The sequence below is a fragment of the Mus pahari genome, chromosome 4 (genome assembly GCF_900095145.1).
Source record: "Mus pahari chromosome 4, PAHARI_EIJ_v1.1, whole genome shotgun sequence".
Taxonomy (NCBI): Eukaryota; Metazoa; Chordata; class Mammalia; order Rodentia; family Muridae; genus Mus; species Mus pahari.
The window spans coordinates 15,714,007-15,730,279 of record NC_034593.1 but is presented as its reverse complement, the minus strand read 5'-3'; the positions used below and the strand labels follow the sequence as shown (position 1 = coordinate 15,730,279).

The following is a 16,273-nucleotide window of genomic DNA, read 5'->3' as shown; positions in this document are numbered from 1 at the left end:
AATAATAATAATAATAATAATAATAATAATAATAATAATAATAAAAAGAAAGAAAAAAATTCTTTTCATTATAAATAGGAGGGGAGTGTAAAAAACTAGACTTACTGACCTGTTTTCAACATTTTCTTTTTTGTTGCAGAAGCAAAAAAATTAAGTAAAAATTTTTTATCTTCTTTAACCTTAGATGATCCTGGTAAGAAAAATCACTGATAAATCATTAAAATTCTTCAGTGTGCCCCCTTAAGTACTTTCTCTATTCTGTAACTTGATAGGTTATAAATAAAAATGGTATTTGGAAAACAACATTGGCATTTATGATATTAAGTGTACCTCTATAGCTCAGAGAAATGATGCAATCATGAACCAACTATGACATCACTTACATGAAGTGAAAGCAGAAAATGACAAACACATAATGATTCTCCACCAGTATGAAGGTGTTCCTATCAGTGAGGAGCTTTTGTCCAAATATAATACAAGTTCTCAGCTAACTAGAAAGACAGTATGATTTCAAATAGGGATATAAAGCATGTTTCAAAGATGAAGGAAATAAACAATATTCATTCTTTTATATTAGTATAACGTGAATGCTACCAAGAGGATACTCCAAACCTGTCCATTACTGTGCGTGTTGGTGGGTGGGAGTGGGGTGGGGTGGGGGGTGTACATGTATGTAAAAATACAAAGTTTTATTCAAGTTATAAGTAACAGAAAATGACTTTTGCTTAAAGTTTATTTAAAGTTTCCATCTTAGACTTTTAATTGAAATTATTGAGTTTGCATCATTTAATTCATTTAACAGATATGGTAAGTTCATGAAAAGCTCCAGTGGAGGAAAGAGTTCAAAGGCAGCTGAGTTGAAAACCTATTGCTAAAATCAACCTAGTAAGATGTCAATTGAGGTTTTATTTTAATAATCTTTACATGAAGATAATATAAGTTCTGAGAAGGGGTAATATATACTTACCTTTTACTCTACTTTTAGTATTTAACTGTGCATTTTTCAGCTTGCCTAAAACAAAACAAAAATATAAATGGGCACACCAGGAAATTAGAATACATGACAGAGTATCAAATCAAATCATATTACCTTTCATTTTCTGGGGCAGTTCACTTGTCTCAATTTCCTTTGAATCACTACTTTCAATGTACTGTACAGTAATTTTTCTTCTGAAATTGAAAATTTCAAAATAAAATATAATAAAGCAAGATGCTTATTAAATGCAATACAGGAGTTGTTTAAGTACAATTTGCTTTAAAAAAAAATTCAAAAAGTCTCTTTTTTGCCAAGCAAATGACAAATCTGCTAAAAGCTTTTTGTTTTATGAACAGACTGCTACACTTGCAATCTAGTACCACTATGCCTACATTTGAGAAGGCATGCCTAGAGTTCAGTGTTCAGTAGTTCAACTAAAACACTGATGTAACATTAAAACCAACAAAACCTAGCAATATGGAAGATGGTAGGTGACAAGTCCATACAAACTGTTAAGTTCACAGGACATAAAGCAGGGACTATGAGAGCCCCTGTCGTGTGAGGGGAGTGATGACAGGCAAGCACGAGCTTCCACAGAGAAGAAAGGAACACTGAATAATCAGCCCAGGAATGCCCACAACTGATTCTAAAAATAGTCTAGTCCCAACTGGGCATACTCTACTGCTAAAGAGGACTGAGAAAAACTAGAGAGGATAAGAATCTCAGTTTAGGATAAAGAAGAGTTTCAGGTAGCCCTACTCTCAGTACAAGGTGATTAATTTATAAGGCAGAAAAGGACGGGAAGGAAGGCAGACATCTGTATAGCCAATTTGTGGAGCATCTGTGCAAATCCTCAGGCAGAGTCAGGGGCAAAGTCCAAAGACAAAACAAAAAACAAGGCAAGCACAGAAAGTACAGGCAATACCAGACATATCACTGAGAAGATTGACAGTTCAACGAGACAGGGATGTGAAGGCCCATATTCCACAGTCATATTTCTCAGTATTTGGCTGCAGCACATACAAGTCACTTAAAAAGACCTATACTGAGCTAGCAGCTTGGGCAGACCTAGAGGTAAACGTCCTCTCTGCATCACCCAGAGTAAACGTCAGGGAATTATTATCAGTCCTAGAACACAGCACACTCCTGACAGGGGGTGGCAATTGGGGAAACTTTGATCACAGTATTCTAAGTGGTAGACATAGGGTCTGATCATGGACTAGAGTACGTCTCACTAGTTCCCCAGTAGCAGGATGTATAGTATCAAGAACTTAAACCAATGCTCACAAAGCAGCCTCCAGATGCAAGGCAAACAACAGAAAGATCAGCCAACACAGGAAACAGAATCACAAAGCCACTTCTATCACCAGAAAACCCCAGCCCAAAGAGAGACGTAACCATGGACCAGTGTAGAGCTAGGATAATTACACACATGAAAGTGTTAGCTCAGACATACTCCATAGTGCACTCAGGTATGTGACCACATAGAAAAAAATCACCAGTATACACTAAAGTGACTTCACTGCATGCAGTATGTGACTGCAAAGTCGGCAAGTGAACATACACAAATGGCTTTAGAGAAATAAGCAGATTCACTGGGCCTGCTCCGGCCTTGTCAACATTCAGGCATAACTCGTGGGGTCCAATTCCTCCACGCTGAATCAGTGGGAGAGGGAGTTTGATTTCGTACCTACTTATACACCTACCAAGTTCCAACCAGTGGTTCAAATCCAGAGGCACAAAGATGGCCCAGCTTAAACTCAATGGATCACAAAATAAAACAAAACAAAAACTCATGAATGTAGGAAAGAGATTCTTGAGAAAGTGGGATGTTTGTTAGCAGGAATGGGAGAGAGAGTGGAGCAAAAAAAAAAAAAAAGCAATGAGAATGTAATTTTCATACATACACACACACACGTATTTTATATATATGTATATGCATGTATATATGTATTATGAAATTGTCAATGACCAATTTTAATTGTTAAAAACTAATAAGGTGAATAGTAGTTAAGAATGACACCATTGAAGCCAGGCATAGTGGTGCGCGCCCTTAATCCCAGCACTCCTCCCACCTCTCTCTCTCTCTCTCTCTCTCTCTCTCTCTCTCTCTCTCTCTCTCTCTCTCTCACACACACACACACACACACACACACACACACACACACACACACACCCGGCATGCACGCGCACAATATAACATACACAAGTAGATAGATAGAAAGGTGAACGAATACACACACACAAGAAAGCAAGGAAAGATGAAGGAGAAAGGGAAGTCGTGTCAAGAGCAGCCCAGCAGGAGCTGTAACAATGAAGAGAAAGGCTCCCAGGGGCACAGGGACCCAAGGCTGGTGAAACACCCTGTCAGCCCGACAGCTGGGGTTGCTTGAACTGTGTGTGTATTTCTTCAGCCCTTTCTGTTCTCATTCCTGCTTTCATTGAAGCTACCACATCTCCAATTCCTTCATTGTTCACTCTTCTATGTTCATCACCAGTCTCACTCAGATTACTTTTCATTCCAATTCTAAGTGACTAATATCTTAGTATACAATGCATCCTATTCTGCAAAATTATTGGCATTAAAAGGGGTTATTTTTTATTACTTTACTGTATTTTCACTGTGAGCCTATCCATCAGTTGAGAGTGCATCTATAGTTTATATTCTAGCCTAAGAGTAATGCTGGAGACAGTAGCTGTTTCCTGAGCAAAAGCTTGGTGGGAAGGAATGGCAAAAACAAACAAACAAACAAAAGACCATACCACAGCTTAATCCAACTGTCCTACTTGACCACTGCAAATACTTCAACTGATACAGTAAGATCAAGCCAATGACCTTGCATAAATTCTATGCAGAAATGCAAATAATCAAAGAAATATATCTTCAAATACTATCAACTCCATAGCAATGGGTCCCAAGGAAAGGGAGTTAGAATGAACTCTACCAGAAAACATGCAAACGAATGACTATAAAAAACATTCAGTGAAGTGGGGGACCCTCTAGAAAGTATCAGAGACCTGGGAGGTGAGAGACTCTCAGGACTCAGTGAGAGGGGCCACTGATGAAATGCCCAATAGTGGGGAGAGGGAACTCGAAGAGTCCACCTCCAGTAGATAGACAGGGCCTCAAGTGGAATGATGGGGTTGCCATCCCACTGTCAAAATTTCTGACCCAGAAGTGTTCCTGTCTAAAAGAACTACAGGGACAAAAATGGAGAAGAGACTGAGGGAAAGGCAGTCCGGTGACAGGCCAACTAGGGATCCATCTCATGGAGATGCACTATTACTGATGCTATGGTGTACCTACAGACCCAACCAATAGATACTTACACCCAACCATTGGGCTGAAGTCAGGGTTGAATTAGGGGAAGGAAGGAAAAAGCTGAAGAGGAGGGCGACCCCACAGGAAGACCAGCAATCTCAACTAACCAGGACCCCTGGGAGCTCCCAGACACTGGTCCAAGTCCCCCCCAACCCCTACCCCATCAACCTCTCCCCTCCCCCCACCCTGTTCTGATGCATACATAGCAGAGGACTGCCTGGTCTGGGAGAAGTGCCTAATCCTTGAGAGACTTGAGGCCCCAGGGAGAGGGGAGGCCTGGCAGGGAAGGAGACAAGGGGGAGGAAGAATAGGATGAGGAACTGGGAGGGGGGAGGGGGCAATGGCTGGATTGTAAATAAATAAAATAACAAATAAAAACAAAAACAAAATAAAACAAAAAACAAAATCAGTGAAACAAAAACATTCAATGAAATTAAAGACAATGTGAAAAAGCTTCCAAATAAGCAAGCACAAAGAGAATATAAACAGTAGAATGAAATCAAGTCATACTGAAAAAAAGTCAACCCAAATAAAAATGTCAAGAAGTCCAATCAAAAGCTTGCTGGAAAGTCCCTCCAACAAATCTTGTGAAGACAAAGTATGAGGGCTTTAGAACAAAATAGACAAATCAGAACATTCAGAAAATGAATGGAAAAAATAGTAAGAATGAAATAGAACACACAATGACTATGATACACCATGAAAAGACCATATCTACACATTATGAAATAAGACAAAAGAAATTCATTTTGATGGCACAGAAAATAAAACAAAATCCTAACAGAAATGCCAACTCCACACAGAAACCAGCCTTCCAAAAAGAGAAGATATTTAGACTACCACACAAGAGAAAGGAACATCTCCATGTCATGGTGCAGTTAAATTACTGAGCACATTGAACCGGGAATAATAAAAGCTGCAAGAGAGAACTATGAGTCAAGAGATAAAAGCAGATCCGTCAGAATGACAGACTTATAAACAAATTCTCTAAAAGTCAAGATGGCAGGAAACAGTGTACTTTCAAGTTCTGAGAGCCAATAACTTCGAGCTTAGATTATTAAATCCAGGAAAGCTATCCTCCCTAATTGAAGAACTTCTCATGATGAACATAAAGCAAGGGAATTCATGACGACTAAGCCAACCTATGGAAGATATGTGAAAGGCTATTACACACGCGCCAACCTATGGAAGATATGTGAAAGGCTCTTACACACGCAAAAGACTAGGCCATGTAAGGTTGTAGGGAAACTAAAGCTACACCAAAAGACTGAGGGACGAACAGGAAAGTGCTACAGACCACAAAAACAGTAAGATGAGCAGGTTAAGCCAGACTAAATAAATGTTCTCTTACTTTGTGGACCTTAAGATTGTATAAAGATACGTATAGTCATATATACTCAAAAATTCTCCACACATATAATATCACAGCAAAGGGATACTGAAAGAAAAGAGATTAGAATAAGGGGGGGGGGGGCGAGCAGAGAGAGGAAGGAAAGAAGATGGACAGGGTATGGAGGATGAAGATGGTCTAAGGAAGATGGACAGGGTATGGAGGATGAAGATGATATAAGGAAGATGGACAGGGTATGGAGGATGATGTCTACTAGGAACTTGATATGACTTTAGGCAAATCACCAAACTATGTCTGTTTCCTCACTTGGAAAATAGGAATAAAAACCCACTGTATAGCACAAATGTGACAGTATTCAAAAGTCCTAAAACTATTACTATTTGAGAGCAAGCTCATCTGTATTGGCTATAATACACGCAACTGACTGCTGTTTGTCTAATTTTTCCTCATTACATAATCCATCTCCTTTTATTTGATCTGTTCTACCTAATAGTGCTATATTGCATAGGCTCATGACTAGTTCAGTTTTAAGATTTAGCATTTACACAAGAAGGAAACTGGGGCCAGTAACGGCATACACCTTTAATTCCAGCACTTGGGAAGCAGGGGCAGGCAGTAGTTCGAGGCCAGCCTGGTCTACATAGTGAGTTCCAGGACAGCTAGGGCTACTTAGAAAAACCTTGTCTCAATAAAACAAAACAGCAAAAACAAAACAAAACAAAACAAAATTGAAAAACAAACAAACAAAGACGAAGAAAAATAGGCTAGAGAGATGGCTCAGGGATTACCAGCATGGGTTCCTTTTCTAGAGGACCTGAGTTCAATTCCCCGTACCCACATAGCAGCTCACAATGATCTGTAACTTCAGTTCCAAGAGACCCAATGCCCTCTTCTGGCTTCCTGAGCACCAGGCACACATGTGGCACTCAGAAAGCATACATACAAGCAAACATACATATAAAACAATAAAATGAAAAGGTCTGGAGAGATGGGTCAGCAGCTAAGAGCACTGAGTTCAATTCCCAGCAACCACATGATGGTTCACAACCATCTATAATGGGATATGACGGTGTGTCTGAAGACAGCTACAGTATACTCATATAAATAAAATAAATAAATCTTTAAAAAAAATAAAATAAAATAATTTTAAGTAAGAAAAAAACAGTAAGTAATGATTCTGAGTTCAGTTCAAGTGGGAATAAATGACAGAATCATCAGTTAGACCATATTTTCTGTTTGCTGCTGAGGAATTGGTAGTGGATATTTAGACACAAGATCACATTCATGTACACTGATGGGAGACTACACTATTTAACAAAACCTGGTGTCTACACTTATTTAAGAAGGTAAATGAACTCTTACTGTCTCAACAATTAAAAAAAAAAGAAAAGGTCAAAAAAATAAGGGGAAAGTAGTAGTGGTTTTAAAAATTATCATATATTTTATAGATAACTACTACTTTCACTTATTTTTTAAAGATTTATTTCATTTACATGAGTACACTGTAGCTGTGTTCAGACACACCAGAAGAGGGTATCAGCTTCCATTACAGATGACTTTGAGCCATCATGGGGTTGCTGGAAATTGAACTTACAGCCTCTGGAAGAGCAGTCAGAGGTCAGCTCTTTACAACTGACCCATCTCTCCAGCCCTACTTTCAATTTTAAAATGAAAAATAGGGGAAGACTGGCAGAATGATTTCAGAATAAATTCCCTTTTTATAGAGCAATATTACCTATCATCTTTAAAAACGAGAACTGTCATTGTGCTTTAGCAATCTGCAATTAGAAATGTATTTAAAGGAACTGAAAGCAGAGGAAGAGTGTGAGCAAGCATGTCATGCAGTTAAACTGCAGCACTTTACCTCTTAGGGCAGACACTAGACAGTTCTGACACAGTACAGCTACTCTTCTCCGGAGTACCTGAAATACTGGGTTCTTCACCACACGTGGATGACTCTATTTCAAAGAAGCACAGAGAATTATCAAGTTGTCTTAAAATAGCATCATCTGAGTGAAAGGTTAGATTTTTTCCCATAGGCAGCCGTGAGCTTTACTAACTTCACTCCTCCCAAGCCCCAGAGAATTGTTTCCACATTTCTCCTAACCTAGTAATTTTCCATTGGAAAGTACTTTCAGCTTTTATGACCCAACAAAACATCTTTTTCTAATATGCATTGGCCAACCTAGAGGCTGAATTTACTTCTGATCAGACACACACACACACACACACACACAGAGAGAGAGAGAGAGAGAGAGAGAGAGAGAGAGAGAGAGAGAGAGAGAGAGACTAATAGGTAGTTGATACATCTCTATTTCCAAATATTAACTGTCAATTTCCTTACCATTGCTTAGTCCTCCCACATTCTACAATACAGTACTGTTGGCCTAAAAATCAAACTAATTTTAATTTGCAGACAACTTCATTAAATTTGCAATCACAATTGGATGCATTATCAACAATAGCCAACTTTCCTACCTCTCCCCCTCCACCCACTTATTCATGTAGTCCTTCCACCTTAAGAATGGTAACTTACGTAGTTTTTCTTCAATTCTCATTTCCTCCTATAAGCTTAACAACTGTTCTTGCCCCTACATCCAAATATCCTCCTACATCAGAAAAAGCAAACAGCTGCACTCAGTTCTACCCTCTGAGAACGTTTTCTGCCCTTCACTGCTTCCCAGGCTTACCCAGGGCAGTTACTACCAGCTCTTTACACACTCATCTATTGAAGCACAGCCTTTCTGTGCTTCAACCTGGATCAGAAATTCAAGTATAAACCCCATGACTCCTAAAATCACAGGTCTCTTCCCTTCTTTGACTTCAGAATTGGTTCTAATTAATCTTTCTAGCTTTCCTTCCTTTTAACGAAGCACACTGCATTATAATTAAAATAGAGTTCTAAAGCACATTATTTATTTCTTTAAACTGTTCTTTACAGAAATTTTTTCTCCCAACAAGAAACATTTTCCCCTAATTTTTCTGGTATACTAATAACCAACCCAACTATTTGGACAAAACCTTTCCTGATTACCAGTCTTCAGGAGGTGTGTTTTTGTTGTTGTTGTTGTTGTTTTTATATATATATTTAAAAAAAGCAATCCTAAATTTCTGCATATCACAAAACCCAAGAGAGAATTATGAAGTAAGAAAATCATCCATAAAGTGGTCAGACCATGTTCATAATTAAAACTCACCTGAGTGTCCATCTTCCTTCTTGTTCATATTACTTCCTCTGAGTTTAATGGTCTCATCCTTGTATTCCTATGTAAAAGACAGTTTCTACAGTGACGTATCAGTTTAAAATGAAGTTAAGATCTTGTTTTATATTACTTTACTTTACATAATAAAAACAACTTAAAGATGCTACCAGATTTTAAAGTAATGGGAAGATAGATAGGTTTAAAAAAAAATTACACACATATACAAACTGATTTAAATGTTTTCAATGGTATCTCAAAAATGAAAATCTCACTTAAATCCACTCCTGTATATGTCAGGAACTCTGTATTTGTATTGTCTCCTCCTGTATTTGGCAGAGCTTCTCAGGAGACAGCTATGTCAGGCTCCTATCAGCAAGCTCTTTTTGGCATCCACAATAGTGTTTGGGTTTGGTGACTGTATATGGGATGGATTCCCAGGTGGGGCAGTCTCTAGATGGCCTTTCCTTCAGTCTCTGCTCCACACTTTGTCTCTGTAACTCCTCCCATGGGTATTTTGATCCCCCTTCTAAGAAGGATTGAAATATCCACACTTTGGTATTCCTTCTTCTTGAACTTCATGTGGTATATGAATTGTATCTTGTATATTCCGAGCTTCTGGGCTAATATCCACTTATCAGTGAGTGCATACCATGTGTGCTCTTTTGTGATTGGGTTACCTCACTCAGGATGATATCCTCCAGATACATCCATTTGCCTAAGAATTTCATAAATTCATTGTTTTTAATAGCTGAGTAGTACTCCATTGTGTAAATGTACCACATTTTCTGTATCCATTCCTCTATTGAGGGACATCTGGGTTCTTTCCAGCTTCTGGCTATTATAAATAAGGCTGCTATGAACATAGTGGAGCATGTGTCCTTATTACCAGTTGGAACATCTTCTGGGTATATGCCCAGGAGAGGTATTGCTGGATCTTCTGGTAGTACTATGACTAATTTTCTGAGGAACTGCCAAACTGATTTCCAGAGTGGTTGTATCAGCTTGCAATCCCACCAGCAGAGCAGTGGTGGACCTTCTTAGCTTTCTAATTATACATAGACATTTGCTTAAAACATTAGTAAACAGCAATAATACAATCTCTAAAAAAAAACTAAAAATTAATTGCTCTTTATCTTTCCAAATGAATACACACAAAGAAAAACCTCTCAATTATGTTACTGTGAAAAAAATTAATGATATTTATTTTAGAATAAAAAACATTCACACCAAATTTTCAAACCAAGACTACCTATTCAGTAAATAATATATCTACCATTAGGCTGCAATTACCATTGCTCTCTTTTCAGGAATTCCCAAAGCTGACAAGATACAGCAATAGTATTTACAGCAGAACAAAAAACCCACTAAATCTGAGATTCTAGTAAAGTCTCAATAAAAGTAAAATATTTTTTAAAACATCTCAATAAGCAGGTCAAAGGACTCATTTCTGCTCCTCCCCCATTCTTCCCTCCCTCCTTCCCTCCCTCCTTCTCTCCCTCCCCCCTCTCTGTCATCTCTCAGCTGCTGCTCTGCAGCCATGCCTGCCTGCCGATTACCTTGTTCCCCACCATGATAATGGTTATGGTGCTCTTCACAGTAATAGAACTAAGACAGATATGGCACTTATGCCGTGTGTGTGTGTGTGTGTGTGTGTGTGTGTGTGTGTGTATCTTCTGGGTTTTTAAAATGTTTGTTCTTCCTGTTGTTGTCCTTCTTAAATAGGCTCCTACTATATAGCGCTGACTGTCCTGGAACTCACTATGTAGAGCAGACTGACCTCTGCATTCACGACCCACCCACTTCAGCCTCTTGAGTACTGAGATAAAGATATTCACCAGATATACACCAGCACAGAAATTGGTACAAAAAGACCATCTATTGCCAGGTATTTGTAAACCCTTTTAATGAGATACAAAATTCTACAGAAAGTACAATGGGGACCGACAAGATGGCTCAGCAAGGTAAGAGCACTGACTGCTTTTCCGAAGGTCCTAAGTTCAAATCCCAGCAACCACATGGTGGCTCACAACCACCTGTAATGAGGTCTGACACCCTTTTCTGGCGTATCTGAAGTCAGCTACAGTATACTTATGTATAATAATAAATAAACCTTTGGGCCAGAACAAGCAGGGACTGAGCAAGCAGAGTTGACCCAAGCAAGCAGGGCTGACCCGAGCAAGCGGGGTTGACCAGAGCAAGCAGAGGTCCTAAAAATTCAATTCCCAACAACCACATGAAGGCTCACAACCATCTGTACAGCTACAGTGTACTCACGTACATAAAATAAATAAATCTTAAAAGGAGAGAAAACAAGCAAGCAAGCACAGCGGCCCTCACAGGACACTCTTTCTTACCTTTCCTGGATGAGTCTTCTCACCTCTCCCACTGAGGAGAGGCCCGCCATCATCACAGTTGGTAAGAATTACAGCAATGGCAGTAAGAGTTTTGCCCTTTAAAATAAATTTTAAAGACAGATGGTCAGATGCTAAAACCCATATTGAGAACATTTCAAAACCTATTCTAAAATCATAAAATACTGAGTATCAGTCAAATCCACAGCATGCATGGTTGTTAAATAATGCAGTTATTAATGAAAAGTAAGTAGTTCACTTAATTAAGAAAAAACTATCTTATACCAAATGACTTCAACAACACCATGGAAACTACAAACATCATGGAAAATTGTCATTTTACAGAAGGACTAACACACTATGAACCTCATAGCTAATTTAAAATAATTAGAAATTCTAACATGTACATCAAGACATTTCCATTATTTTCAATAGTAGGATTCACAGTAATACAGAAATAAATCTAGCAATTTTAAAGCAGTCCCCAAAGTTTGGTCCTCTTATATTCTTTCAGGAGAATATAATACCAAAATTATTTGTGTGTATGTGCATGTGTGTGTGTGTGCATATAAGAAGGTAGATGTGTGAGTATACATATGTACGGGGGCCAGAAGACTCTCAATAACAGTCCTCAGGCACAGTTAGCCTCCCTCCAAACCCTCCCAGAAATCCCTCCTCACTCTTCTACTCATGCATGGCCTCTTTTTTCAGTAATTTTTGTTACATGCATATATATATATATATATATATATANANACACACACACANATATATATATATATATATACACACACACACACACACACACACACTCATACACTGGTTTTACTGGAAAGAATAAATGAGCAACTGTCATTGCGAATGATTGAGTTCTAAGACAAATTTTCTTCAAAGTAACGAATGTAAGGTCTAAGGCCTTGTCTTCAAAGGAATCTACAAATTGACAAATTGTTGTCAGAGTTAATATCAATTTGTAATCAAAAGTTAAAATGTTACAAAACTTGCATGTTATAATATGACTAAAGCAACTGTCAAAAAATGTAACCCCTTTTCTCATACAATTAGTGGTAAAGTTAAAAAATGAAAGCTTTCAATACTGTATGAACTTTACTGTATGTGGTAGATCTACAACTTTCCAATGGACAAGACTCATTATAAAATCCTTATAAAATCATCAAGTGAATCATTTAATATACAATGTGCACAGTGCAAATTTCAATGACAATAATTCAGTATCGTTGCGCAGTAAGTACCTTTAATGATTAAATACTTGGATTGTAGTATTTTACCAAAGAAATCGAAAATTATCTTAAAACCTTTCAAATACATGTGAGAGAAATACTGATTGTGAACTGGATAGAAACTATCATCTCCTGGGAGAAAAACCTCTGGAACACGTCTGTTATAACATTTCTAGACTAGTTTAATGAGGTAGGATAAGCTACTCAGTGTATGGCACTGTTCCAAAGGCTGGCATAATCGTCAGCATCCATTTCTCTGCCTCTTGACTATAGTTTAGTTGCTTTAGTCATATTATAACACGCAAGTTTTGTAACATTTTAACTTTTGACTACAAATTGATATTAACTCTAACAACCTATTTGTAGTTTCCTTCGAAGACAAGGCCTTAGACCTTACATTGGTTACTTTGAAGAAAATTTGTCTTAGAACTCAATCATTCGCAATGACAGTTAAATCACTTAAATCTCCCCCTGTATCTTCCCCATAATGGACTATATCTCCCAGAACTGAAACTCAAAATATAAACATATAAAGTACAGTAATAATATGACAGTTCAGCTCCCAATTTTTTCTCCTAAGCATCAAAACAACTTGCAAAACAAAGGAGACAGCATTCTCATATATGTTATTGTTTAGAATTGTCCTTAAATTGTGCTACTTATATAAGTTTAGTCTTACATAAGTTATTGTTCAAGTATTTCAAAACTATTTAGTTTAATGCCTAATACTATAAACGTTATAGAGCTCCAAGAGACAGCTTTATGACCAAACCCACAGGAATGGCTATGGTAACCAGTCACAAATATCTACTATGTTGCATACATAGTATCTGTGCTAAAATATGATTTCAAACACCGTCCTGTTTTCTCCCATAGCAACAGTGTTATTAAAAACACCAAGGGAGTCTGACCAGTAGGCCAGTAGGAAGAATGCATGCCTAGTATGGCTAACATCTATGTAATCCCCAGAATAGAGCTAAAGAAGAAAAGATGGAAAGGGGGCTGTAAGAAAACTGCCAGGGGTACGGAGTCAGGGGTTTGTCCTGATTCTGGTTAGGGAACCTTAGCGTTAACAGGAGTATAGCCCCTTGGAATGGGGTTGGACACTGCTAGAAGAGTGGCCTGTCTATAGTCATGTCAATGTCACTACCCATCAAGCCACACACTGCACCTGAGTATGAGCTGAACCATGGGTTCTAACTCCCTCTCTTCAGCTTTCCTTTCTTGGTCTGAACTTAAGACTATTCTTTGTTATTTGACCCATCTGTTGGTTCCCAAGTAGACACTATTTTTAAAGAAAAATAAGAAAAAAAAGAAAAAAAAAAACCCAACCAACCAAATGTATTTTCTATCACACTGAAAGCAAACCTAGTCCTAAGCTGATACTCTTCTTTCAGCTCAAAATTTTCTTTCTACAAAATTTTAATTGTAAGATTTTTCTAACTATAGAAAAAAAGATTACCAAACCCATATCATCAGCTAAAATTCCTCCATGAACATTTTCCGGTCGTTCCTTCACAGAAAAATTTGTTATTGTATTATAATATAAGTCATTGCGCTGTTCCCAGAATGGTGGTAGCTCTGTGCTGTTCTCTCGTGCAATCATCCAAGCTAGAGCTTGTTTTTGGTGTGGAAGCAATGGTGTTTCAATAGCCTAAAAATATAACATCATAAAGAGAAATATAATCAGTTTTTTCTCTTTTCATAAGCAGAACCTGAGTTATCTTCTTGTAGTAGGAAATGTATAAATTACCAAGGCAGTTAATAATTCCGAAGCTTTACATTTTAATCATTGGTATATCTTTGAGTTCTTTAAATTTCCTAGATATCAACAGACATCGTCCTGGACATGGAACTGGAAGAGATTTCCCCAGTGTTCTATCATCTCTGCAGCCCAGCAACTCCTTCCTTTTCTACGCAGAAGCTTTTTAATGTTATGCAACACCATTGGTCAGTTCCAAGAATGATTTTTTTTTGAGTTTCTGAAATCATTTTCTGAAAGTACTTGTCTATCAGCAAATGAGTAAATGAAGAAAACAGACATTTCTCAAAAAAAAAAAAAAAACCAAACCAAACCAAAACAAACCAAAACAAAACACAGATAGCCAGGACTAGAGAAATGGGTCAGTGGTTAAGAACACTATTCTTCCAGAGGTCCTGAGTTCAATTCCCAGCAACCACATAGTGGCTCACAAACATCTGTAATGGGATCCAATGCCCTCTTCTGGTGTGTCTGAAGACAGCTACAGTGTACACATATAAATTAATAAAATAAATCTTATAATCAGCCTAGGTGCCATCAATTAATAGAAATAAAAGGCAATATATTTACAGAGTAGAGTTTTATTCAGCCATATTATTTATTTAGCCAAAATCATGTCTTATAGAAAAATAGATGGAATTTGGTCATTATTTTGTGGAAAAGGCCAGGCCTAGAAAGAAAGCCAGACCAACATTACATTTTCTCTCATATTAAGAACTGTGTCTGTGTGACTGTTCTTCCAGAAGTTCTGAATTCAATTCCCAGCAACCACATGGTGGCTCACAACTATCTATAATAGGATCCGATGCCCTCTTCTGGCATGTCTGAAAACAGCTACAGTGTACTCATATACATAAAATAAATAATTCTTTAAAAAAAAAAAAAAACTTCATACAAGATATACAGCAATAATTTTTTTAAATATACAAGTTCAGTACCTCAGCTGGTTCCATTTCAACAGTTCTATCATCTTCTTTTAAATCTTCAAATAATTTGTCAAATTCCGTTTTGAGCTACAGTTAAAAAGTAATAAATGCTGAACAAACCTATTAAAGTGTAAATATTATGTAACTTATAGATTTAAAAATCATTTCATTGAACAAATCAAATGCTCAGAGATGCATAAAGTAAGTATCTGAGATAGCCCACCACTCACTGACAAACATATAAGGTAATTTTTCTATAGAAGTAAATGCACTCACTTTGTATGAACATACACAAGAGTTATAAAGGAGCAAGGATTCAGTCTGCAGAGAAAGCACTGGTCCCAGCATTTACAAGGCCCAGTCCTAATGCTACTGAAAGGACATTGATGAAGCTCTAAAATGCCAGTCACAGTCCTGTCACAAATGACTCTGCATGTTTAGGCATAGATATGGCCTATGTCTTACCTTCATAAAATCAAGAATATGAAATAAACTAAACGGCCAAGGTTCTTTCTGCCATTAAAATTCTGTTATTCTTTTTAGCATTTTGGGAGACCTACTAGATACATCTAACTTGCTATGTTCTATAAAATGTTAGGCTAATAGGACAATTTCATTATTACACTAATTTAGCTGACCATTAAAACTGATGTAGTTTCAGTTGTGGGGGGGTTGTTTGTTTGTTTTTATTTGTGTGAGTACACTGTTGCTCTCTTCAGACGCACTAGAAGAGGGCATCCAATCCCATTATAGACGGCTATGAGCCACCATGTGGTTGCTGGGAATTAAACTCAGGACCTCTGGAAGAGCAGTCAGTGCTCTTAACCACTGAGCCATCTCTCCAGCCCAGTCTAGCTCAGTTTTAAAGTAACTTACACCATATGTCTTATCATTTCTTAAAATTAGCATATGAATAGATAGCAGCCATCTAGAAGGCAGTTTAATAGAGGTGGCCTACAGTTTGCCCACAAAGCACAGGCTCATGCCTTTTGAACACTGAGGAAAAACTAACTGGGAAACAAAATGAATCTCACTAGTGGGTAAACGGATATAAAATGGTTTAATGCTACTGCTGAAAAACATTAGTGGAGACACAGTTATAAAAATGTTTTAATGTTATTGTCTAAGTCATCTATATTAC

General features: G+C 37.6%; 1 protein-coding gene across 1 annotated transcript in view; it reads right to left on the bottom strand.

Moving 5' to 3' along the window:
- Window positions 1–16,273, bottom strand: part of Hltf (helicase like transcription factor) — a 57,014-nt gene that overhangs the window by 33,799 nt on the left and 6,942 nt on the right. The window contains exons 6-13 of the mRNA XM_021195653.1: window positions 15,145–15,219; window positions 13,907–14,098; window positions 11,207–11,302; window positions 8,847–8,913; window positions 7,514–7,607; window positions 1,091–1,170; window positions 968–1,012; window positions 110–190 (exon numbers count right to left, since the gene is read on the bottom strand). Of these exons, the coding sequence (XP_021051312.1) occupies window positions 110–190; window positions 968–1,012; window positions 1,091–1,170; window positions 7,514–7,607; window positions 8,847–8,913; window positions 11,207–11,302; window positions 13,907–14,098; window positions 15,145–15,219 (730 nt within the window). The remainder of the gene's footprint in view (window positions 1–109; window positions 191–967; window positions 1,013–1,090; window positions 1,171–7,513; window positions 7,608–8,846; window positions 8,914–11,206; window positions 11,303–13,906; window positions 14,099–15,144; window positions 15,220–16,273) is intronic.